General features: G+C 39.0%; 1 protein-coding gene across 1 annotated transcript; it reads left to right on the top strand.

Annotated features, from left to right (window-relative positions):
* The first annotated feature begins 2,021 nt into the window (after positions 1-2,021).
* RBM45 (RNA binding motif protein 45) lies at positions 2,022-26,994 on the top strand. Its single transcript, XM_006878795.1, has 10 exons — positions 2,022-2,395; positions 7,575-7,697; positions 12,165-12,291; positions 15,718-15,840; positions 19,065-19,244; positions 21,445-21,574; positions 21,749-21,833; positions 22,049-22,212; positions 23,803-24,003; positions 26,727-26,994. Exons 1-9 carry the CDS (start codon positions 2,096-2,098, stop codon positions 23,993-23,995), a joined length of 1,425 nt encoding a protein of 474 aa, XP_006878857.1. The 5' UTR covers positions 2,022-2,095; the 3' UTR covers positions 23,996-24,003; positions 26,727-26,994.

Genomic DNA, 26,994 nt, shown 5'->3' with positions numbered 1-26,994 from the left:
TGAATAAAGATGACCAAAGATACCCTTGAGTTGTGGTGCTAGAAAAGAGTACTAAATACACCACGGACTGCCATGAGAACTAACAAATATGTGTTGGAGAGAGTGCAACCAGGGAGCTCCTTAGAGAAAAGGAGAGTGAAACTTCTTCTCAAACACTTTGGACATGTTGCTAGGTGGGGCCAGTCTTTGCAAAATGACATCATGCTCAGAAAAGTAGAGAGCAAAGTACAGGAAGACCCTGAGCAAGCTCGATTGACACAGTGTCCTTAACAACGGGGTCAAGGATGCCAGGGATGATGAGGAAGTCACAGGATCAGGCAGGGTTTAGATGTCTCATTTATAGGGTTACTATTTATCGTAGTTGATTCAATGGCACCTAATAATAACATAATACCCATTAAGAAGCCCTAGAAGCCAGTACACTCTTCCAACTTTGCTTGCACACATGCTGTTATGTGCTGTAGAGTTGGAACCAGCCCACAGCTGACCCTCAGCGGGTTTCCAAGGGCTGCAAATCACACGGAGGTGATGACCTAACTTTCTCTTGTGGAGCAACTGGTAAAACTGAACCACATGACTTTGGGTTCACTGTGGAGCTCCTTACTATTAGACTACCAGAGCCCTTATTTTCACAGCTGAGTAGTCTACTGTTTGGGTTCTGAAACATCCAAGACACTAATTGGAGTGGAGTAGATCAATAAACATAGTTGGTTCTCAATTTTGTTGTTACATGAATGTCTTTCAACTCTGGCTGTTGCATAGGATTCCACTTACGTATCTCTGATCTGGAAGCAGAACTGGTGGTGTATGTAGTCTGTGGAGTTGTGCTACTAACCCCAAGGCTGCGTGCATGACTTTCTGGCTATTCAAATACTTGAGCAGCTCCAAGGTAGAAAAAAGAGCAATCTCCTGTCATACCATTTAAAACCTTGGAAACCAAATTGTGGGCCAGCTCTGAGTCAGTTCCACTTGATGACAATGAGTTTGAGGGATTTCTCACCCCTGGGCCAATTGGCAGCTTCATGATAGACAGAGAAGAGATAGAGATTGTTAATAACTTCAGCTTGTTGGTTCCACAATCAGCAATATTGGCACCAGAAGTCAGGAAATAAAAAGACAAATTACACTGGGAAAATCTGCTGTCAGGGAGGGACCTCTCTAGAGTAAAGTGCAGGGATGTCAGTCTGGAGACTAAGGTGCCTGATCCAGAGAGCTGGACAATAAATAAGGATGATATAAGGATTGATGTTTTTGAGTTGTGGCGCTTGTGAAGAGTCTTGAACATAATGTCCACAGACTCCCAGAAGCACAAACAGGTCTGTTCTGGAAAGGGTGAAACCAATCTACTGGAGGCAAGAATTTTTGAACTCCTTCTCACATATTTTGGGAATGTGGCCTGGTTTAGTCCTTGGAGAAGGACATCATGCTTGGAAGGGTGGAGGGCCAGCGCAGAAGAGGAAGACCCAGGATGAGATGGATTGATTCAATGACTGAAGAAATGGAATTAGGTCTCTGTCTGAGATGATGATATTGGCTCAGGACAAGGCAAGGTTTAGAGCTAATGTACATAGATAGGATAACAACTGAGTTTATGACTCAAACTCACCGCCACCAGCGAATTTCTTATGCCTTTCCCAGATTGTAAGTCTTAACGAAATTTAAATTGGAGAAAGACCCATTTTTCCTCTTTCTCCCTGAAGCCCACGTGTAACCCGCTAAGGATCACGCCACCTTAACTTCTTGAGTTTACTACTAAAATGGCTTATTTTAGGAAAGAAAATACTTGGGGCTCTCGGGTGTGGACTGAAGCCAGAGCTGGAAAGTCTGTGCATCATCACCCCAGACTGCTCTAGCCATTGGAACCAAAGGTGACATTCGCCCTCAGAGGTACCAGATTATAGGCCAGAACCCAGCCAGGCCGCCAGGGGGCGCTGTGGGCCTCTCCCGGAAGCTGACGCCGTGCGTGGCGGGGCCGCGCCTGGCGCCCGACTCCGTCTTCCGGAAGCGGGGTGGTAGAGCCGCAACGGCCGGTGTGCGACTGCGGCCATTGCTGGCGGTGCAGCAACAACCGGGGCTGCGAGGTGGAGAGAGAGCCATGGACGAAGTCGGCGGCTCTGCGAGTGGCGGAGGCTTCCGCCCTACCGTCAGCAGCCTCGATGAGCCCCCCAACAGCCGCATCTTCCTGGTGATCAGCAAGTACACGCCAGAGTCCGTACTGAGGGAGCGCTTCTCTCCCTTTGGTGAGATCCAAGACATCTGGGTGGTCCGGGACAAACACACCAAAGAGTCCAAGGGCATCGCCTTCGTCAAGTTTGCCCGCAGCTCGCAGGCCTGCAAGGCCATGGAGGAGATGCACGGCCGGTGCCTCAGCCCCAACGACACCAAGCCCATTAAGGTGCGGGGCGATGCGTGGGACGGGGCTGCGAGCCTCCTCTCCCCGTGGATGTGTCGGGATGGAGGTGGAGGGTGCAGGACGTCCCAGGCGGCCCGCTGGGGGCCGCGGGAAGACGTCTCCCCGAGGCCGCGCGGTGCGGGGGTGGGAAAGGGGGCGACGCGGGAGAACGTGACGCTTCCCCTACTCGAGCTGCAGAGGCTGGGCACCCCCTTCTCCTGCGCCGCTCTGGCCAGAAAGTCTAGTCCGCCCCCAGCCCTAACCTTGATCTGACTGCAGCACATCTTGGACTGTGAAGTGCTGCTGAGTCGTCTCCGACTCTTAGCAACCCCGTGTGTGACAAAACGAACTTCTGCCCATTCTGTGCCAACCTCACAGTCTCCGCTGTGCTTGAGAACATTGTTGCAGTTGCTGTGTGACTAAGGATTTTTCTCTCCTTCGCGGGCTCCCTTGATAACATGCTCAAAGTTTGAGACAAGTCCCACCAGCGTGCCTTCTAAGGAGACTTCTTGCACTTCTTCCAAGGCAGTTTGTTTATTCTCTTGACAGTCTGTGCCACATTCAATAACCTTTGCCAAAACCACTGTTCAAAGGTTTTCCTTAATCATTGTCCGTTGCACATGAAGTGATCAAAAATCCCATGGCTGGAGCCAGATGTGTACTGGTTGTTAAAGGGCCATTATTGCACATTAATGCTTTAAAGAGGTCCCTTGGAACCGATTTGCTCATTGCAATAGACCCTCTCAAAGATGTCCCCATTTATCATATGTAAAAATCTTTCTGCTTTTCATCAGATAGCTTAAAAACCACCTTTTTATGGGCATCTTCCAAGAAAGGTGATGGGAAGTACGCTAATAACTTTAATGCAGGAAATAAAAATGCTTCTTCCATCTTCCTCTCTTGTAATAATGCCTGTTTGGTGAAGGTATTAATATACTTTGGTATAGAGTCAAGTACTGCCACAAAGCTTTGAAAACACATCAAAAGTGAATTACCCTGAAAGCCAAAGTATTGTAATGCTAGTGTATGTTTTGTGTTACTGTTTTGTTTTTTTAATTAATACTCCTGATTCACCTTGGTAGTGTGTAAGCTGAATTTTCACATTTAACTCTACGCTGAGATTAAGATAATGCCCCTCAGCAAGGCCGTTTTGAGGTCGAGTAAGACAAAAATCCCACTAGACCACCATTGGAGTTGTCAGCAGTTTCATCCTGATTGATTCTGCAATCAGCATCCTTGGCACCAGCAGTCAAGAAGTCAGAAGGCATATTACATTGGGTAAATCTGCTGTCAAGGACCTCCCTAAGGTGTTAAGGAGCGATGAAAATTCAAGACTAACGTATGTCTGTTTCAAGCCATGGTCTTATCAGTTACTTTTTAGGCATCTGAAGGTTGGACAGAAGCGATGCCTTTGAGATTTTGAGTGAGAGTACTGAATATCCCATGGATTGACCAAAAAAACACCCTGATATTTCTTGGAGAAAATATAGCCCAGGTGCTCCTTGGAGGCTCAGATGGTGAAGTTTCATTTCACATACTTAAGGAATATTGTTAGGGGGGCCCAGTCCTTGGAAAAGGACATTATGCTTGGAAAGATGGAGGGTCAATGAAAGAGAGGAAGACCCTCAGTGAGGTAGATTGGCATAATGACTGTCACAAAAGGCTGAAGTATATCAGAGATGATGGGTCTGGCAGAGGATAGGGGAAAGTTCCTATCTGTTGTTCATGGGATCATTATGAGTTGTAGTCAACTTGTTTGCACTTAACAGCGACACCATGCTTTTAGCACACTTTGGAGCTAAAGTTAAATTCTCAGCTTAGCTCGTTTTCTCAGTTTAGCCTTGTTCTTGGTCAGGAGTAGCCAAGATGTCATTCCTTTTGTCAGTTCTCAGTCAAGACCCAGAAGCAAGACTGAGGTAATCCATTTAAGGCTCCCATTACCTGTCCTGTAGAAATAACTGCCATATCTAATTTTGGTTTTGGATATTTCACAATCTCTTTTTCCTCTTTCTCCGTTATTTTTTCTATTTAATACATAGAGTTGTATGTAGTTTTCACGGGGAGTTTAAATTGAAGGAACAACAAAACTCTAAGGCCATATAGCTATACTGGACCAGAAGTTGACACACTTTCTGTAAAGACCTAGATAGTTAAAATGCTTTAGGCTTTCTAAGCTATCTACACTGTTAGGTGGTATTCTTTGTTTTTAGTAGTTCATTTAAAATGTAAAACAGCAGTTTTCAGATTATGGATCTTAGAAAGCCATGCAGCTATAATGTACAGCTCAGCATAGACTATTTTTCTTCTCTTTGTAAAGATGACTTGCCACAGCTTGGTGGAGAGTATTTTTTTTTTAACTTGAGTGTAACAGCCCTAGAGAGCATTTACAAGGTGAACCCTTCCTTTGATTGAGGTGTCACAAGAGAAATTCCAGACACTGAAATGTACCCATCCTATTAGCAACAAAGGGATTAAAGTACATATTCCCCAAAGTTTACATTTCTTTTTACCCAATTATCCACTCAGTTTAGGCCAGAAGGATTGTTTTACCAACAATATACAGGTTGTCTAATTTGTTAAGCAACAGCTGCTCGGACTTTATTTCATGAGAACCAAGTTAAATCTGCTTGAGTTTTCTGCCTGTGCTTTGTTCCTGCAATGTTACAAGTTGACAGCCATGCCTACATCCAGAAAGATTATCCAAGAAAAAGCTATGCTGTGAGCAGCTATGTTTTCTAGAGAAAAGAGAAAACTCTTAGTTTTAGCTTTTCAGGAATGTCTCTTATCTAAAACTCATGATCTTCCTTTTGTTGTTATGTGCCATTGAGTCAGCTGCCACTCATAGAGACCCTTTGTACAATAGCTCTGAACCCTGTCCTATCATGAGCCAGTCTCACTTTCTCCAACACACCTGCCCCTATTACCCTTTCATAGTATAATCTTATACAGATAATAAATTTTTATGTTCATATATAAAGTTTCGGTCTGTTCTGCTTTATCGGAGATTTTCAAATATTTTATTCTTCTAAAATTTAGAAATTTATGATACGAAACCACCTCTGATCTCAAATATTAAGGGAGGCTCCCTGTTTTAACCCTAGTATCTTCTCATACAATTAAAACTTTATTTTGTATTTCCCTGTTGGTCATTCCCTCATACTCATACATTCTTTACGTTTTGCACCTTCATTTTAGGTCTAAGACATGCCAGGCTTGGCTCACAAAAATAAAAACCTATTCTGCTAATATTAGACACAGCCACTTTGGGCTGTGGTAAAGTCTCCATTTACATATTGTTCCCCAATTATCAGTCCCCCTTGTATATACTGACTTGACACTCCAACACTACTTTGTGTTCACTTCTGTCTTCCCCCTCACTCCCACTTCCCACACACTCTAAAAAATATTTTGGATCTTAATATGGTAGGCTGAAGGAAGAATAATTCACTAAGCAAACACTTGTATCTTATGAGAAAAAAAAAGTAACAAGAATCTGTTTCTTACTGATAAAGTTTAAAAATGATTACTTGGAAAGTGGAGGTCACTGGGAATGGCAGGAGGGAGCTTTCTGAGGTGATAGGATTATGCCATCTCTCTATGGACCTTGATTACACTGATGTATTTCTACTTATTTAAAAGCACGCGGACATATGAGGTGTGTGTGTGTGTGTGTGTGTGTGTGTGTGTGTGTGTGTGTGTGTGTTTGAAAATATGTGTACAAAACATTATACCAACTTAACTGATTTTTAAAAATTTAAAGAAATGCAAAATTTTTTTGCACCTGACCTATGAGAACCAGTCCATAAAGCACATGCTACAACATGAAAAGAAAAAATGCAGAAACTGACCAACTTGTCGTCCCCTTACCGTGAATGCGGAGTGCGGCAAGTAAGATGACCGGGTTCGATAACCCACCAAACAACCTAAAACACAGACACCCTGTCTGTCAGTGCCCTGGAATCTAACCACCCTGATAAAAACTTCTAGAGAGTAGATAGTAGGAACGGAGGGGCAAAAGCAAAATGGAAATAAAGTAGTCATTTCCTTTGATGTGCCTTCAGTGATCCATAACTTGGAAGTGAGACTACTGAATGATGGGTGTAAGTGGGAGGAATGACCAGTGGAGAGCCAGATAGTAATACTACAAAAATAACATCAGGGCAGATTGATTGCATGTGAAAATCCATTAATATATATATATATATATATTCTTAAAATACATATGTTGCATTAAAAAAGTCATTACTAAAAAATTATAAAAAACAAATCAGCTTATGAAGAAGTAATGCTGTTAGATAAATAATACGCCTATCAATAAAAACGGGAATTAAATATTTCCACAAAGAAATAAAATATATGTTTTATAAATGTTGTATATAATAACAGTTATATGTTCTGTTTCAGTTTGGATCAAAATATAAAACTTTAAAAAAATGCATTATAAGACCTTTAAATTGCCTATTTTCTTTTGAAAGGAAAAAGAAAGTTCAGGTGTCCTCAGCACAAAGGCCAATCCAAGTACTGATGTACTTGGCAGTAGGTAGGTTCCAAACCTCAGCCACTTGGGTAACACAATGTGAAAGTTACAGCAAATGCTTATGCAACAATAAAAAATCAAAGTTTTCTCTCTAAAATGAGGGAGTTCTGGTGGCTGAGAGATAAGCTGCACTCCCGAAGGCATGAGGTTCGAATATACCAGCTGCTCTGCAGGAGAATGGACAATCTCTCATGCAATTAACTGCCTCTGAACACTTGCTGGAGGGTCAGTGCCAGCTTGACAGTACACAACAACAACAACAACATGATGCAAACAACTAAAATGATGCTGCATTAAGGATATCTTTTTCAGAGTAAATTATTCTATATGCATATTTTTATGTTAACGGTTTTTATTACATGTGATGCAGATTCTTAGCAGCTGTAGATTTAGCAATTGCTGTTCAAGAGTACTGTTGACTTAACAAGGATAATAAGAAAACCAGTAGTTCCCTGGCTGTTGGTAAACAAAAAGTAAAAAGGATGTTTGGAAAAGCAAACAGTATAGTGAAGGTGTTACATTAAAAGTCATTGTAGTAAGAATGGTTTTGGAAAAAAATATCTGTAATACCTTATCATGCTTTTTAACCCAATGTGAACCATATATAATCTTGAAGTAAGGATATTTTGGGGCTTTCTTTCTTAGGTTTTTATTGCTCAGTCCAGATCATCTGGAAGTCACCGAGATGTCGAAGATGAAGAACTTACAAGAATCTTTGTTATGATACCAAAATCTTACACAGAAGATGATCTCCGGGATAAGTTTAAGGTAAGTTTAAGCCTTCTAGTCAGCTGCCTTCTGTAGAATGGCAAATGATTACTAATACCTGATTTTTTTTTTCTTTTCTTAGGCTACTAAATTGGTTTTAGAAGATTAAATAACTATGTAGGTATTTAAATATTAAACCTGTGACTCTTTAAAGGACATAAAGAGCAAGAAAATATCAGTTACAACTAACTCTGAGCCTAGACGAGACTCATAGTAAATGGAATTTAAAAGTAATTTTAAATTTCCGTTTTGCTATTGATTTTTGTTTGTAAGGATATACTCACATAGAAATTACTAAAAAGCAATCTTAAAATTGTTTTGAGTATACAAAAAAGTACATTTTTGTACTTTTTCTACTAATTCTCCCACTACTATGACTATACCTCCAATCCTGATTCCCCATTTTTCTTCATAGAGCCCAGTCTCCAGGATAATCTGTTCAGCATAGAGATTGAAAAGATATGGAGATAGGACACATCCTTAGTGCACACCCTTCCCAATTTTGAACCATCCAGTGTTTCCTTGCTCTGTTTTGACGACTGCCTCCTAGTCCAAATACGGGTTTCTCATAAGCACAGTCAATTGTTCTGGGATTCTCATTCTTCTCCGTGTCAGCCACAGTTTGTTGTGATCCACACAGTCAAATGCCTTTGCATGGTCAATGAAGCACAGATAGACATTTCTCTGGTACTCTCTGTTTTCTGCCAAGATCCATCTGACATTAGCTATAATATCCCTAGTGCCACGGCCTCTTCTAAATCCTGCCTGCACTTCAGGTAGTTCTCTGCTGATGTACTGTTCCAGTCGTTTATGGATAATCTTCAGCAGAATCTTGCTTTCATGTGATACTAATGATACTGTTTGATTATTTCTGCACTCGGTCAAATCTCACCTTTTTTTGGAGTGGGACAAATACAGATCTCTTCCAGTCAGTTGGCTAGATGCTTGTCTTCCAAATTTCTTGGCACAACTTGGTGAGCACATCCAGTGCAGCAGCGCTGTTTTTTGAAATATGTCAGTTGATATGCCATCAATTCCTGGGGCCTTGTTTGTTTTGTTTTTTTTTTTTGCCAACTTCTTCCTTCACAGCCGTGCTTGCTGAAACTGAGGAGGACCTGCATCAGATGCTGCAGAAGGTCAAGGACTGCAGCCTTCAATATAGATTGAAGCTCAACATCAGGAAAACAAAGATTCTCACCTCTGGGCTGATTGGCAGCATCATGATAGATGGTAAAGAGATTGAGATTGTTAATAGCTTCAATTTGCTTGGTTCTACAATCAACACTCATGGTACCAGCAGCCAGGAAATTAAAAGACAGATTGCATTGGGAAAGTCAGCTGTCAGAGACCTATCCAAAGTACTGAAGAGCAACAATGTTAGTCTGGAAACCAAGGTGCACTGCATTTAGGCCATGGTCTTTGCCGTTAACTTGCTATGTGTCAGAAAGCTGGGCATTGACTAGGGACGATAGGAGAATTGATGCCTTTGAGCTGCGGTGCTGAAGAAGAATATTGAATATACATACCATGGACTGCTAAGAGAACAAACAAATTCATCCTGGAGAGAATGAAGCCAGGCTGCTCCTTGGAGGCAAGGATCCTGAAGCTCCATCTAACATACTTTGGACATGTTGCAAGGCAGGATCAGTCCTTGGAGAGGGACATCATGCTTGGGATGGTGGAGGGAAAGTGCACGAGAGGAAGACCTTCGATGAGATGGGTTGATTCAGTCACTGGGGTAATGGCGATAGGCATTTCAGAGACAGTAAGATTGACAAGGGATAGAGCAGGGTTTAGGGCTTTATACGTAGGGTCGCTATGAGTCGCGGGCGACTCCACAGCACATAACTATGACTCAGTTAAACAAGTAGTAAAAAATTGTTTTCACCTGTTTGCAGCACCAATTGAGAATTAAATACTACAGCAATAACGATATTTAAATTGGTGATGGTGATGTATATTTTTCCACCACAACAATTTTTTTAAAACCACTAGTACACTAATTGAAAAAGTCTGGTTTCAGGTCCTTGATTGGTTTGAACCCAGAGAACATGCCAACAAGCATCATTGGAGGCCATGTATAGAAGCATGCTGTTCAGTAGGCACCTGGATATAGGTGGGCTGAGGGTGAAAAGATATCAGTGCTCAGTGCGGACAAGGGCAGGGGTCTCCTAGTCTGTAGGCAACCGTAAATGTCATTTGATCCAGCTTTGTTACTTAAGCTCCCCTCTATTCTAGCCTCAGGGCCTAGGTGTCCTCCTGCCAGCTCTCTTCCTGCTTTATCTGCTGCTGCATGCTGCTGAAGTAAGTGAGCCTAGCACCTTGGGGCTGGGATTTAGGAATGAAGGGATGATTCACCTGTCATGCTTTTTGGCCCCAGGGAAAGCTTACACTATGTTTGTTATAATAATAATAATAATATTTTAATGTAATAATGAATATTAATATAATTTTTTGTTATAATAACAAATCCAAAATTACATATTCTATACTTGTTGGTCCACTAGTAAGAAAATATTTTTTATCTTCTGTATGTATAATTTTTTATCTTTTTCAAAGTGAGCAAATATGGTAATTTTTGTTTAGTTAGCAATCATAGTTGTCAATTAGTAAAATAGAATTTTATGAAATAATTAAATGGTACTGTAAATTATTAACTTCTTTAGCAGTGACTGGAAAAGCACATCAGCAGAGAACTGCCTGAAGTGCAGGCGGGATTTAGAAGAGGCCATGGTACTAGGGGTATTATAGCTAATGTCAGATGGATCTTGGCAGAAAACAGAGAGTACCACAGGACTGTCTATCTGTGTTTCATTGACTATGCAAAGGCATTTGACTTTGTAGATCACAACAAACTGGGTGACTCTGAGAAGAATGAGAATCCCAAAATAATTGATTGTGCTTATGAGAAACCTGTATTTAGACTAGAAGGCAGTTGTCAAAACAGAGCAAGGAAACACTGGATGGTTCAAAATTGGGAAGGGTGTGCACTAAGGATGTGTCCTATCTCCATATTTTTTCAGTCTATATGTGGAACAGATTATCTAGCAGGCTGGGCTCAATGAGAAGTGTGGCAACAGGATTGGAGGTAGACTTATCAACAATCTGCATTATGCAGATGACACAACCCTGCTTGCGACCTGAAGTGTCTGCTGCAGAAGGTCAAGGACTGCAGCCTTCAATATGGATTGAAGCTTAACATCAGAAAATTAATGATTCTCACGACTTAGGCCAACTGGCATCATTTTGATGGTGAAGAGATTGAGATTGTTCACAGCTTCAGTTTGCTTGGCTCTACAATCAACACTCTTGGTACCAGCAGTCAGGAAATTAAAAGAGAAATTGCATTGGGAAAGTTTGCTGTCAGACATCTCCAAAGTACTGAAGAGCAATGATGCAGTCTGGAGACTAAAGTGTGCCTGATACAGGCCATGGTCTTTGCAGTTACTTGCATCAGAGATCCTGGACGATGACGACAGATGATAGGAGAGTTGATGCCTTTGAGCTGTGGTGCTGGAGAAGAGTATTGAATATACCATGGACTGCTAAGAAAATGAACAGGTTTGACCTAGAGAAGGTTAAACCAAGCTGCTTCTTAGAAGCAAGGATTCTGAAGCCTCATCTGAAATACTTTGGACATGTTGCAAGGAGAGACATCATGCTGGGGAGGGTGGAGGAACAGCGCAGGAGAGGAAGACCCTCAGTGAGATGGATTGATTCAGTCACTGGGGTGATGGGGTAGTAGGTATGTCAGAGACAATAAGATTGACAAGGGATAGAGCAGGGTTTAGGACTGTTTACATAGAGTTGCTATGAGTCACAGACGACTTTACAGCGCATAACAAAAAGCATGGCTTTTAGAAATCCTTTGTGAAGAGGCTTCTCTTCATAGGCAGAAGAGAGCTCAACGGCATAGTCTACACATAACTCAATGACACGGAATCCAAAGGTTGTGCCTCTCTAGCCATTAGAGTTAACCAGCAGCTCCTCAATGGAAAGATGGACTGTCTCCTCTTGTGCAGTCTACAGCTTCAGAAACCCAGTGCAGTCAGCTGAGACTTGATTTGATAGCGGTGAATGAGAGATTCAGGGGCAGAGAAGTAATGGAGGGACAGCTGACAGTGATTTCTGAGTTTTTAGTTTTCAGATATATGTATATATGCTTGAAGTAATGTAGTAATGTTAATATAAATATATAAAGCACATGCTCAGTAAGTAAAAGTTACTATATTTGCTAATTATTATATCATTATAATTTTTAATGCCTTATTTGTAACATTTTTATGTCTTTGTAAATGGCTCTGAATTGTAAATCTACTTTCTTTGCAACAACGAACATGACTAAACTTTTAAAGGAATAAGTTTTAAATTGTTTTTTATTGAATAACTGAGGGGGAGTTGTTGGTTATGTATAACTATTTAGTTGTTCATCTTACTCCCTAAAAGCGTTTCTTTTAACTCTTGTAGGTATATGGAGATGTCGAGTATTGCAGCATTATTAAGAATAAAGTCACTGGAGAAAGTAAAGGTTTGGGCTACGTACGATACTTAAAACCATCACAAGCTGCCCAAGCAATAGAAAACTGTGATCGAAGTAAGGATGTGTTTGCTTAACATTATGAAAGCCCTTTTTGAAAATTCTGGTTGTTCTTAATAACTAAATGCAATGCTGGTTTTACTAAAAAGTAAACCTGCTAATTTAATGGAAGTTTGGATATATATCACCCTAGGAGGAAATTTACTTGAGGTTTATGATCTGTTAAGCATTTAGTGAGGCACTATTGAACAGAAATGTTCGCTTTCACTTAGTTCATAAATGAACATAGTGTTGACAAACTTTTGTTATTATAAGATGGATCCCTTTCAATGGAATTGCCTCTCGGACAACATGTCCAAAGTATATGAAATGAAGCGTTGTCATCTTTGCCTCCCAGGGGCGTTCTGACTACATTTTCTTACAGACATACGTTCTTTTGGTAGTCAATAGGATATTTACCTACACCACAACTCAAAGACATCAATTCTCAAAGCAGTAAAACCCCTAAGGTGGTGGTGGTGGTGGTATGTGCCTTGTGTTCAAACAAACCCATAGATGAACTTTCAGTACATTTTCTTTCAGAGAGTGTAACAGTTAGTGGATTTGAACTGCCTGCCTTTGGGTTGGCAGTGTAGCTCCTTTATCACTAGGTCAGCAGGACTCCCTACTCAAATTTTCTCCTAAATCATGCAAATTTCATTTTATTCATTCAGCCTACATTTATTAATTAATATGCTAATTGACACTGTTATGTGCTGTGGTGTTGGAACTGATTCATAGCTGACCCTCTAGTAGGTTTTCAGAGCTTATAAATCATGAGGAGGAAATTGCCCATCTTTCTCCCAGGGAATAGCTAATGGATTCAAACTACCTGCCTTTGAGATTAACAGCGCGTCTTCTTACCACGAGGTCACCAGCGCTCCGAATATGCTATGTAGGTAGATAAAAAGGCAATATATAGCAACTCTGGAGCTCTGGTGGTCTTGTGGTAAGAAGTTGTGTTACCATCCCAAAGGCATATCCTCCAGCTGTTCCATGGGAGAAGATGGGTAGTCTCAACTCTTAAAACCGGCTGGAGGGTCAGCTATGTGTTGTTTCTGACTCAGTAGCACATAACAACAACTAGCCATAAAGGTCCTTAAAAGAAGCTTAAAGCTGTATTGGAAAGGCAAGACTAATAGGAAAAAATAGGAACTTAACAGATTTTTCTTAAAAGACTCGTTGATGGCATGATCCATGGGGAGCTACACTCCTAACCAAGGTCTCCCTAGTGATTCAAATCTGCCTGCTCTTCCTTGGTAAAAAGATGCGCAGTCTTCTCTGCACTGCTTACAAGCTCAGAAACCCAGTGTAGCTTTAGCTAGAAGTCAATTCCAACTCCACAGCATTGAGTTTGAGTTTTTAGATTTGTCAGTGATACTGTCATTTATAATAGATACAATAAAAATTGGCAACATGCAAATAATATTTAAAAGTATGTGGACTCCACCACCTGCTCTGTGGGAGAAAGGTGAGCAGTCTCCTCCCAGGTGATTACTGCCTCTAAAAACACCGGAGGGTGAGGTGTGGGTCAGTTCCGACTCGACAGTGCTTAACAACGTTACTGCAGTCACTGTGTCAGTCCATCTTGTTGAGGGTCTTCCTCTCTTTCGCAGTGTGATGTGCCTTTCCAAGAACTGGGTCCTCCTGAGAGCATGCTCCCAGTAGGTAAGAAATTTCACCATCCTTGCCTCTAAGGAGCACCCTAGTTGTACTTCCTCCAAGACAGACATGTTAATTCTTTCAGTAGTCCCTGGGATCATTTAATACTCTTCTCCAGCACCACAGCTCAAAGGCAATGATTCTTTTGTCATCCTTATTTATTCTCTTGTGGAGTAGGCAAAGCCAAATGTACACGCAGGGATAACAAAGGCAAAAACTAGGAAAAGCATATTTTGCATGTAATCATTTAAAGGCTACAGTCTGAGTAAAGCTTATTATTCCAGTAAGAAATTAGGAAACAAGTTACACTGGAAGATTACAAATTTTAGACCTTAGTCCATATTCTTAATCTAGATTCTTTTAAAAAGAAGTAAGAGTAATTACTATTTTGGTTGCTTTAAAGGACAAAAGAAGAATATCAATTTAAACAGTAAGGTGCACCTAATCCAAGCCGTGGTATTTTCTTTTACTACTTCTGCATCTGAAAGTTGGGCAGTGAATATGGAAGACCAAAGAGGGATCAGTGCCTTTGAATTGTGGGGTTGGAGAAGAGCGTTGACTAGATCATGGACTACTGAAAGACAAATCTTTTTGGAGGAAGAGTAATCAGAGTACTCCTTAGAGGCAAGGATGGTGAAATTTTGTCTTACGTAACTTGGACATAGCATCAGGAGAGGCCATGATGTTTTTCCCAGACTTCATGCTGGGATAGGTAGAGTATCATTAGCAAAAGAGAAAGAAGACTGTCAGTAAGATGGATTGACGTACTGACTAAAACAGTGGGCTAGAGCATGGCAGAGATTGTGAGGATGACACAGGATAGGGCAAGATTCCAATCTGTTTTTCATAAGGTCCCCATGAGCCTTAGTTGACTCCATGGCATGACGTTTTATTTAATCTGTACACATTATCTGGTGGCGCAGTCTGTAGGGAGGTGTGCTGTTAACCCAGAGAGAACATCACATCTCTGCTGGTTTGAATCCACCAACTAATACTTGGGAGAAAGATGGATAGTCCCCCACTTTTTTATTTACAGCCTCTGAAAACCATCTGTGGTCAGACATGAGTCAGTTCCATTGTGAATGATGGACTTCCACAATTAAGAATACAAACTGGTTGATTTGTTTTCCATCTGTAAACTATCTCCCTTGAAAAATAAGGATTGTGCCACTGAGCTTCTGTTGACACTGATGGGAAATTTGCTAATAAATAATGGTGAAAATTTTGTAACATGATGTAAATTGTACATTTAAGGAAAAATAAAGGGCAAATGTTTTTGTTACATATATATATTTACTACAATGAATAGTGTTTTGTAAATGTTCATGCATACAAATATGCGTTGGTTTAAAGTTTCAGAAGCAGTTTGTGGATTCTTCCAACACTTTGAAACTTATGCTTGGTCAAGAACTCTGGATCCAGAAGCAAGGAGACCCATTCAAGGGCTGTTTTCATTTCACTAAAGAAAATCTAAATTTTGAAAAGGCAGTGATACTAAAGTGAAAGCATATTTCAAAGGTGGAATGTGGGTGACAGGTTGAATGTGAAGATGACAGATTGTCTGCACTGACCTGTAATTTGGATTTCTCAGTTAGACTTTGTCATCTTCCAGAAGATGGAGAACTAGGTCTCTCTGGAGATGACTATTTTTTACATTTTGGGGTTGTTGTTTTTTATTATTATAACTATAATTCTAAATTAATCATCAATAATCAAATATATTTGCAGGTTTGTTAAATTTTGTATATGGCTTGAAGTTCATGATTTCTTCACCTCCCGCAGGTTTTAAGGCCATCCTGGCTGAGCCTAAAAATAAGGCATCAGATTCGTCAGAACAAGATCATTATAGTAGTATGAGGCAAGACACTTTAGTCCATGAACCTAGAGTAAATATGTTTCCATTTGGTAAGTAAAGCTATTGTTTTTAGAACTTAAAAATATATGCAATCTAGTTTAAGTTTTTAAACAGATATTCGTTGATCATTCAGTGAATATATAGTTATATAGTTAGTTGTTGGGTTTTTTATGAAGTTCATCATAACTTTTAATGTCCACATTATTTAATGTTTGCTAAATTTATTTTCCATGATGTTACTGTTTGTCTACTTACACATTATTTAAATATTAAATTATGACTGGATCGCTTTATATAGGGTTCTTCTTCTTGTTATGTGCTATCAAGTCGACTACAACTCCTAGTGACCGACCTGAACCTGTCCTATCCGGTGCCAGCCTCATTAGCTCTGACATTGTTGAGCCCATTACTGCTGCCACCGTTTCAGTCCATCTCATTGTGGGTCCATTTCTTTCACTGACCTTCCACCTTTCCAAGCGTGATGTCCCTTTTGAAGGAATAGCCTCTCTCAATGGCATAGTATTCTTGGGTTGTTGTTATGTGCTGTCAAGTTGCTTGTGACTCATAGCAACCCTATGTACAACATCCTTAAACTCTGCTCTGTCCTGTGCCAATCGCACTGTCTGATAACACCCATCCCAATTACCGCAGTCACTGAATCAATCCACCTCATAGAGGGTCTTCCCCTCCTGTGCCTGACCTCCACCCTACCAAGCATGATGTCCCTCTCCAAGGACCAATCCCTCCTTACAACATGTCCAAAGTATGTTAGAGCCTCAGAATCCTTGCCTTCAGGGAGCTGCCCGGTTTGACCCTTTCCAGGATGAATCTGTTTTCCTAGCAGTCCACGGTACCCTCAGTACTCTTCTCCAGCACCAGAGCTCAAAAGGCATCAATTCTCCTTCTATCCTCCTTAGTCACTGTCCAACTCTCTGATGCATAACAAGTGATAGCAAAGACCATGGCCTGTATCAGACACACCTTAGTCTCCAGAGAGACACCATTGCTCTTCAGAACTTTGGAGAGGTCCCTAACAGCAGACTTTCACATCGCAGTACGTCTTTTAATTTCCTGGCTACTGGTGCCGAGACCATTGACTGTGGAGCCAAGCAAACTAAAGCTGTGAACAATCTCAATCTCTCCACCATCCATCCTGATGCTGTCAATTGGTCCAGTGGTGAGAATCATTGTCTCCTTGACATTCAGCCTCAATCCATATGGAAGCTTCAGTCCTTGACCCTCTGCAGCAGATACTTCAGGTCCTCCTCAGTTTCAGCAAGCAGGGCTGTGTCATCTGCATAACGCAGACTGTTCATAGATCTTCCACCAATCTTGACCCCACATTTATCCTCATAGAGCCCAGCCTCCTGGATAATCTGTTCTGCATATAGGTTGAAAAGGTATGGAGACAGGACACGTCCCTGGCATACACCCTTACCAATTTTGAACCATGCAGTGTTTCCTTGCTCTGTTCTAATGACTGCCTCCTGGTCCAAGTATAGGTTTCGCATTAGCACGATCAAGTGTTCTGGGATTCCCATTCCTTTCAGAGTCAGCCACAGTTTGTTATGATCCACACAGTCAGACGCCTTTGCATAGTCAATGAAACACAGATACACATTCCTCTGGTATTCCCTGCTTTCAGCCAAGATCCATCTAACATCTCTAGTACCACGACCCCTTCTAAACCCATTCTGGACTTCTGGGAGTTCTCTGCTGATGTGCTGTTTCAGTCGTTTTTGGATAATCTTCAGTAGAATCTTGCTTGCATGTGAAATCAATGATACTGTTCTACAGTTTCCACACTCTGTTGGGTCACCCTTTTTTGGAATGGAAACAAATATAGATCTCTTCCAATCAGTTGGCCAAGTGGTGGTTCTCCAGATTTCTTGGCACAACTTGGTGAGAACGTCCAGGGCAGCATCTGTTAGCTGAAATAGGTCAATTGGTATACCACTATTCCTGGAGCCTTATTTGTCATTTCTTTCAAAGCAGCCTGAACTTCTTCTTTCATCACCATAGGCTCTTGCTCATATGTTGTTTCATGAAATTCTTCTGTGTCAGCCACTGCCTTTCGATACAGTGACTCAGTATATTCTTTCCATCTTCTTTTAATACTTCCTGGATCATTTAATAATCTTCCTAAAGCATCTTTGATTGTAGCAACTTGAGGTTTGAATTGTGTTTCTTCATTTCCTTGAGTTTAAGAAATGCTGAGTGAATTCAGCCCTTTTGATTTTCTGACTCCAACTCCTTGCACATTTCATTGTAATATTTTGCTTTGTCATCTTGTGCTGCCTTTTAAAATCTTCTGTTCAGCTCTTCAGTATCTTGAATTCTTCCTTGTACTTTGGCTTCTCTGTGCTCCAGAGCTATTTTCAGAGTCTCTTCTGACATCCATTTTGGTCTTCTCTTCCTCTTCTGTCTTTGCAATGAGCGTTTGCACTCTTCCTGGATGATGCACTTGATATCCTCCCACAACTCGTCTGGTCTTCGCTCATTAGTGTTCAAGGCCTCAGACCTGTTCCTGAGATGGTTCTGAAATTCAGGTGGGTAGAGACATAATTTTTTTTTTTTAGGGTGCTCTGGTGTCCTATTATTAAAGAGTTTTGCTATCAACCCAAAAACAAGCAGTTCTAATCCACCATGGATTTTCTCTATGGGAGAAAAATTAATGTCCCCCCAAACAGTTTACAATGTCTGAAAACTTGGTGAATGGTCAGCTATGAGTTGGTTTTGACTCAATGACACATAACAACAAAAATCACTGTTTTGGGGTGAGCTTCTGCCTCTGTGCAGCTGGTTACAAAATGTAAAAGACCAAAACTCCCTGTCAGCGTGAATTCTAAAATTTTATGCTAGAACTGTAAAATTCAGCTAAGAGAGAAGAATGGTAAAATTTGAACACTAAGTAACAGAAGGGAATGAGTGATGAAAATAAGGTGTATGAAAATCAATATATTTTGACATAAACTTTTTACAGTGAGAGACATACGACATGTTACAGTTTTATAGTCTAAGCTTATTCCCATGAAATTAGACTGGGCATTTCTGTCTATATTTCAGTATTGAAGGAGTGGTGAGAGGTATTGGTTTTCTAGTCAGTGATCACTTCTAGTATTGCTATTAACTGAGAATAAAGACAGTGTCCTTGTTCAGTGTGACAGACTTAATAAAAGTTGATTGTATTTTCTACTACCTGAAATGTTAAATGAATTTTGAATGTATAAAAAAATTTAATTAATCGAGTTTGTTTTATTATTTTTTATTTGAGAACCACAACCTGAATTCTCCAGCTTTGAAAAGAATGACAGTAGGGGCCAGGAAGGTATCTCAAAACGCTTGTCAGTTGTATCAAGAGTTCCTTTCACTGAAGAACAACTCTTCAGCCTTTTTGACATAATCCCAGGATTGGAATATTGTGAAGTTCAACGAGATCCTTATTCAAATTATGGTAAAATCATGTCAATAACTTTTAAAATTAAATTGTGCTTTATTGAAATTAATTTCCTCCAGTGACACTGTCTAGGTCAAACTATGATGACATAATTTCAAAGAGCTCAACCTATTATCTGTACCTCCCCCCATTAATCTGTTCCTTTCCCCGCCCCCCAACTTCTCTTTGGTCTTTGTTAACCACTATATTTTACCATTCAAATTTTGGGTTTTCTAAATTCTTAAATAATACCATTTACACCGATACCCTCTAAAGTCGATAGAACTATCAAGACAAAATTATATAACTATCAATTGACAAAATTAAAATAACTTTTTAAATGATTATTTTATGTCACAATTGGATATTTGGGAGAGTAGAGTGTGGTGACAGTGTGCCTTCTTGTTACCTACTTGAGCTGGGTTTTTTTTGTTTTTGTTTTGTTTTTTTCTTACTGGTTCTCAATAATATATTCTTTATTTTATAATGTTGACTACATCTGCTCAGTGTCATTTCTTGCAGTGTCTCATAGTATCCTTGCTGTGACTTCCATTACCCTCACCTTATCCATTTTCCAGTAGTCTCTGCTCTCATCACCCTCCCTTATCATAACTTTTGATGGGAACAGAAAATTTACATTATCAGTTGTTTATTTAGAACAAATAATAACGACATAAGGGAGTGTAGGAAGAAGTTAAAAATGGATACCACTCGGACTACCTCACTGACATACTTTTGTCATAGAAATGTAGACATATAAACATACAATAAAATAGAATATAAAGAAACAGATACTTTTGTAGCTTGTCTTGTGAATTTGAATGCTAAGCATGTAGAACATTAAAGTGTCTTGAGGCTCCCAGCACTGCTTAAGAAAGAGAGAAAGACTTGGAGTGTGACCAGATGAAAGACCAGTCCCTTTCACAAATCCTCAGCTCTTACCCGTCTTTTTTTTTTTTTTTTTGCCAAATTGTAATTTGATTTAAAGTTTATGAAGCAAATTATTTTTCATTAGGAACCATTCATATATATTTATGTTTTATAGCATCAATTAACAACATCCACAGTGTAATATTTTTTCTGTCTTCCATACAATTCTCATTTCCATTAATCCAGTTACTAGCTATGGATATGAAAGCTAGACAAGGATTAAGAGTGAAGAAGAAGAAGAATTGACGCGGTGTTGAAGACTACTGAGTATCCCATGGACAGGCAAAAGAACCAACAAATACGTCTTAAAGATTGTGACAGGGTGCTTCTTAGATAAAAAGGATCCTGAAACTTTGTCCCACATATTTTGAGCAAGTTGTTAGGATAGACCAGTCCTTGGAAAAGACCACATGTATGGAAAGATAAGAGAGGAAGACTCTGAAAAGATAGATTGATGGCAGCACTTTGCTGGATTGTGTCAGAGATGGTGAGGATGGCACAGGTTTGAGCAAGGTTCAGATTGTTATTCTTAGGATTGCTATGAGTCATAGATGACACCTAACAACATATTAATCTTGCCCTACTTCTTCCTGCCTTCAGGGCTTTATCCTTTGAGAAAAGGATGTCCTTTTTGACCTTACAAGACTTGTTATTCTAAGGAGTGAATGCTTTCAGGTACTGTTAGTCACTTCATAAACCTATATGCTGTTTGGCTAAAAGTTAAGCTTTGGAGTATACTTTTTTTCAGATTTGTCCCATATTTATTTTAAACTCCCATCTAATGCCCTCTCATTAAAGTGTCCTTTGATCTATCTGTCAAATGTGCTTTCTTTATGCTCTCAGGGTTTCTCGCACTTCTTACTTTGTCACAGACTTCTGTGTTCTTTCAGCCTTCTTGGGTGCCTTGCATCAGACTTATAAAGATCCTGTGAACAACACATCTGAACTCTGCACCTTCCTTATCAACAGTGAAACATTTCAGCGCATTGCTGCAGTCTCTGTGTCAATCCATCTCATTGAGTGGAGTTTAGGATCTTGTATTGCCCTGTCTCACCTTTTGTATCATGGACTCTGAGGGCCACAGTGGCGTTTCTGACTGACTATTCCTCAACCCAGCCCTTTGCAGTTCAGTTTGACAGCTGAGACCAAAGCTGACCTTTGATACTAAGCTATTTCTGTGTTATTTGAACTTTGGGACACTTTCTAATACAGGTTTTTTAAGTACTCAAGATTTAGTCACTCATCTGATTATTTGTAATCTTTTTGTATATTTTCTACTTTATTTTAGGTCATGGAGTGGTTCAATATATTAATGTAGCATCAGCTATTTATGCAAAATACAAGTTACATGGATTTCAGTATCCTCCTGGAAATCGGATAGGTGTCTCCTTCATGGATGACGGGAGTAATGCAGCTGAGTAAGTACCTTTTCAGGAATGGGTAAGCCCTGTCTTTGCATGTACTTGATTATGACTCGAAGACAAAAAATGGAAAACAATTGGCCTTTCAGGTAAGAAAGTTGCACAAGACAAGTTACTGTTAAATAACTGAATATTTCTAGTTTTCTCTAAGTTATCAGTCATTATCTCCAGTCTCCTTAGAAAAATGGCAACACAGATGGTCACAGCACAGCTTGCATCAATGGTGTGGAATAACCCAAGTCAGCAGCAATTTCTGGTAAGTAGCTAGAAATTTAACTTTCACAGTGTGTCATTAGTATATCAAATGACTTCTGTTGATTATTTATAGAAGAAAAATTTTAGAATTGTAGTAAAAGACAATATGGGGTGGGGGGTGAGACACATGTATATAGTTGCTGTGAATAGTAATTACCATATTTCTTGCTAGGCTAAAGCTCCTACAGTTCCTTTTCTTTGCTAACTTTTCAGCAGCAGTTTGGAGGAAGCTCTGGATCTCAGTTGCCTCCAATCCAAACAGATGTCGTGCTGCCATCATGCAAAAAAAAAGCTCCTCCTGAAACTTCTGTGAAAGAAAGACTTTTTATTGTGTTTAATCCTCACCCATTACCCTTAGATGTATTAGAGGATATATTCTGGTAAGATTTCAGTTCTAAAAAGTTATTTCTTAGAATCATATATTTTATTTAAATCTGTACTTTATGTGCTCTCACAGTTTTGAAAATCCTCATGTTTATTACCTGTCAGAGATCATTTGTTCTCTGGTTTTAAAATCTCCTGACTTGTATCACTTTTTCCAGCTTACTATTCTTAAGCTTCTCAGTTTGATCATTTCTAAATCCTATGTCTTTATGCAAAAATTTCCTGTTAAATTTTGCTTTGCAGACATAAAATATGAAAGCTTGTTTTGATAAGCTACAAGCATGGAAGAGACAGAAATGATTTTTCTCTTGAAACAGGGTGCTTATGCTTTGGCCTAGGATTTATTCACCCTTTTTGTTTTGTAGTTGTAATTCAGCCAAACAAGATTACATCCAAACAAACAAAACATCCATTTTGTTAGGTGTTTTTAAATCTTGAGGGAGGATACTCTGCCCTTAGGTTTTTTTTATTTTTTTTAATTAATTTTAATGAACATTTCCCAAGATTTTGGATTTCCATTCATTCATTGTTGCACTTTTCTCCCCGCCCACCCCCCTGCCCTTAAATTTTTATTACCAGATTATATGTAATTATTTGATCCTAGGAAAAAGATATTACTTGAAAAAAGGTAGACAGACTCTTGTTCACTTCTGTGTTTTTGCTAGAACTTTTTCCTTAACTTCTTCTTTTCTGATGTTTTCACTTTTGCTGTACTATAATGGTAATGGTTTTTTGTGTGTACCATTGAGTGATAACAGACTCATAGTTGACCCTCCAATGAGTTTCCAGAGTCACTAAAATCAGATGAGAAGAGATAGCCCTAAACATTTATTAAGGAACTGCGAAAAATATCGAGGTTGTGGTTTTAAGTATTTTTACCTTTATTTAGCTAATACATTTTCTTTCTTGAACTTTGCTATGCCAGGCACTGTGCTGAGTGTTATAAATACTATATTTTTAAAAATCTGTACTCTTTCAGCTTAGAGAGATTGGTGTTGTGATAAGGGATGTCTTTCATTCCCATTTCATTCCCTTAAGCCTAATTCATACAGATAATCTAGGACATGACATTGGGCACCTAGTGGGGTAGGCATCTCACTTGGAAATTCTGAGAGAGCTTCCTGAAAGAAACAAGTTGTACATGGAGACCTGAAGAATCAAAATGATTTAACCAGGGGTGAAAGCAGAAAAGACGAGGCTAATAAAGGCAAGGACTATGCCAATCAAGAATGGCCAACATTACAGTAAAGAGTTTGTCTTTGTCCTGAAGGCAGTGGGGAGCTGCTCAAGGGATTTTTAGGGTTTAAATAAATACTTCTGTTTTGGAAAAACGACTCACAGAAGATTGGACAAAGTTGAGGGACACAGGTAGGCATCAGGGTTTACGGAAAGAGATAAGGAAAGTATCGGAGTAGCATAAGGCAGAAATAATGATGGCCTCAGTGAAAATATAGAAATGGTTAAGAATTTACATTGACATAAATTTGTGGTTGAATGCGAGAAAAAGTGTCAAGAATGTACCCTAACTTTTAGGCTTGGTTCAGTTGTAGTGATCAGTTTCAGTTGACTTTGTAATTTTATTTCAGTCGTTTTGGTAACCTGATCGAAGTTTACCTTGTGTCGGGAAAAAACGTGGGGTATGCGAAGTATGCAGATAGAATTAGTGCTAATGATGCTATTACAACCTTACATGGAAAGATTCTGAATGGAGTCAAGCTCAAAGTTATGCTGGCAGATTCCCCAAGAGAAGAATCCAACAAACGACAGAGGACTTACTGATTTTTGAGGTAAGTTCTACAATGTTTTGCGGCTTTTTTCTTTAAAAATAATGTTATCTTTTTTCCATTTACTGGATAAATATCAGATTTAACTTAGATGAAATTACATAACTTTGAGAATATCTTAAATGGTAGGAATTAAACTTATCACTGCATGTTTGCATAAAATTTAGCATTAAGGTATTTCTAAAAAAATCAACTTGGAGAATTTTTACTTTGTTATAAATTGAGGTAACTTATAACAGTCTTTATAAAGAACATTTTTGCTTCTCATTAATAAAAATGTCTAACCAGTAATGTCAAATAATAAATATTTTTCAGACTGTTTAACTTTTAATACTGCTATTTTTGTGGACATTTAAGCATGTATATCACACAATATTCTTGTGTGCATACATACAGGTTTTTAAAATAATGCAATTTCCAAAAAATTCAACTGCTCATTTTATAGTGATATATACAACCATATAAATTCTTTTTCTTTTACTGATTTTAAAAAATAAATATTTAATTTCTTTGTTGTGGCAATCAGTTTTTATTTTTATGATTTTGGGAAACATCATTAAAGTTACAAATATGCAGCTCTATACTTTTTTATTTTCTAAAGGAATTATTGGCAAAATTGAAGGTGTTCTTCTACACACCAAGTCAAATTGTAGCATTTGGCAAATTCTTCCAATTCATTTTCAAATGATCAGGTTGACACTGTTACTTTCCCCACCCCATGTTTTCTTTCTGACCATTTTAGTGAGCTAACTCATATCAAATAGATTGGTTCAGGGCTTTCCTTTAGATGGCCTTTCCTCTAATAAAAGCAGGTCAGCCAATTATGGCAATAAGGAGTATGGGCCATTATGAAGAATTTTCATTTATAAATGTCTTACCTAATGCTAAAAGGCACTCCATGCATCTATACAATGTTAATAATTTAATCCTAGAAATAGTAAATTACCAGTTAAAGAGAATCAGCAAGTCTTCCTTAAAACAGAGCCATTTTTGGTGTTTACAAACAAAATGTTAAAAACAGAATTCTGCTTAGCTTTTGTCTAAAATAGCTTACTAGAATGTGTGTATACCTGTTTATGAGTATTTCAATATATAGATCAAACTTAATTCTGGCTTTTGTTTGGAGGCTCTCTACCCTTAAAAAAAAAAAAGGACAGTAATACTGACATGAAAAACTATTACTTTATTTGAGCCTTTACTATTGATGATTTACCATAAAATGAATGTGGCATTTAAGATCAGAAAATCTGTTTTTAAATTCTAACCTACCCCTGACTCTTCTTCTTTTGAGCCCCACTTTTTATTTTTTTCATAAGGTTATTGAGATAAAATAGAAAATTCCTTGTAAAGTGAAAAATGCTTTCCTATTGGTAGCTTCAGCAAAATCTTTGAAATATCATCTCATCCAAAATAATGTAATCTCAGGCAGCCAGAAGTTTGATGCTATAAGCAGCAGCTGTGGTTGTATGTATGTGGCATTGTTAAGTGCTCAACTCAGCTGCTGACAGAAACTTCAGCTTTTAGAACCTCTGCCCACAGCTCTGCAGAAAGATGCAGCCGTCTGCTTCTGTGAAGATTACTGCCTTGAGAGTGCTTTGGGGCAGTTCTATGAGTCAGAAGCAACTTGGCAGCCTGCAACAATGATGCAAAAGTACTTCATATCCAGCTGGTGCTATGAAAGTGAAAATTTATATATACCACTACCTCTTTTCCTTAACAGCAATATATATTCACCCTGTTCACTGTAGTAGAGAAATAAAATATTCTTTAGCCTGAGTTGTCATGAAAAGTTTAAATCTATTACTTTTTCATTATTGAACTGTTAAACCTACTTAGGGTCAGGGTGAATGAAATCAGATTGGTGAGTCTGTAGACTAGAATTAGCAGCACTGGTTGGTAGATTTTCTGACTACAGCATGGATTTTCAATCTAATTTTGCTGAAAGTTGTCTGTTTATGAGGACTGTACGGAGTTGCCTTCCTAATCCAAAGACAGTACCTCACTGAGGTTCGAATCCACCAGCTGCTCCAAGGGAGAAAGATGGGCACTCTTGCCGCCCCTGTCCCCCCATACAATTTACAGCTTCAGAAAGCCCTCAGGAAGGTCAATTCTGATTCACGGACTGTGAGATGAGCTTTTTTCCCTATAGAGTTTTTCTCCCTTTTTCGTACGTTAAATAAGTATCTTATTTTAAGTTTCCATAAAATAATATGGAAGACTTAGTTCCTAAGTTTTACATGATTTGACAGTTGAGTTTTTTCCAAATTTTTTCTTTGCTCCTAATTTTTAAGAAGAGGGCACCAACATTGTTCATGAAGGCTAGTTCCTTTTATCTCTGAAGAATAAGCCTAAGGATATAGAAGAAACTCTTTTAAGAGTGTAATTTTGAAGGCAATTAAGTGTTCTTTTAAGGAGATGGGTATGATATACAAAATACATTTCTCCTTCAATTTGAGGAAAGTAGAAAAAAAGATTTCAATATGATATTTCAGAACTTTGTGGTTTTGTAATAATTTGCAGTGTTTTTCCTCCAGAAATTCAGCACCTGCTTCCATGGTCTTTCTAAGTAAGTTTGGTTTTGCTTATTTGGAACATTTATGATTAAGAAGATATCATCAATTATATTGAAATAAAAGAACAATTAGGTAATAATGTTAGGAATACTATATAAAATAGATGTTTCCTTCAGTGATGATTTTCATGCTTGTGTTGTGTTCTTTCTGCAGAACAGAGACTAATAATGACATAGTCTTCAGCTGACTGACTGAAAATGTGACTGGACAAACTCCCTGTGGACAGTTGACAGCTTTTTTTTTACCTTTCCACATAATCTGATAGTCTGTGCACAACATTGTTTTGTCTGGGGAGCAGGGATTGCTGACTTGTAAATTTTTTTTCAGTCCACACCTTAATGCAAAAACTAAGCTAGTAGTTGTTTCATAGAGCAATATGTTGTTATGTGTAGCAGAAATAAAGTTTTCTTTGCTTAACTAA

The sequence above is a fragment of the Elephantulus edwardii genome, unplaced genomic scaffold (assembly GCF_000299155.1).
Source record: "Elephantulus edwardii isolate Elephantulus edwardi_28Jun2011 unplaced genomic scaffold, EleEdw1.0 scaffold00001, whole genome shotgun sequence".
Classification (NCBI taxonomy): Eukaryota; Metazoa; Chordata; class Mammalia; order Macroscelidea; family Macroscelididae; genus Elephantulus; species Elephantulus edwardii.
This window is presented reverse-complemented; position numbering and strand designations above follow the sequence as displayed.

Bases quoted from the DNA above. Each gene is read 5' to 3' on its own strand.
- RBM45 (XM_006878795.1), top strand. From the start codon at position 2,096: ATGGACGAAGTCGGCGGCTCTGCGAGTGGCGGAGGCTTCCGCCCTACC. The intron at 12,292-15,717 runs GTAAGGATGTGT...CACCTCCCGCAG, and splicing joins AATAGAAAACTGTGATCGAA to GTTTTAAGGCCATCCTGGCT. The intron at 21,575-21,748 runs GTAAGTACCTTT...CATTATCTCCAG, and splicing joins GACGGGAGTAATGCAGCTGA to TCTCCTTAGAAAAATGGCAA.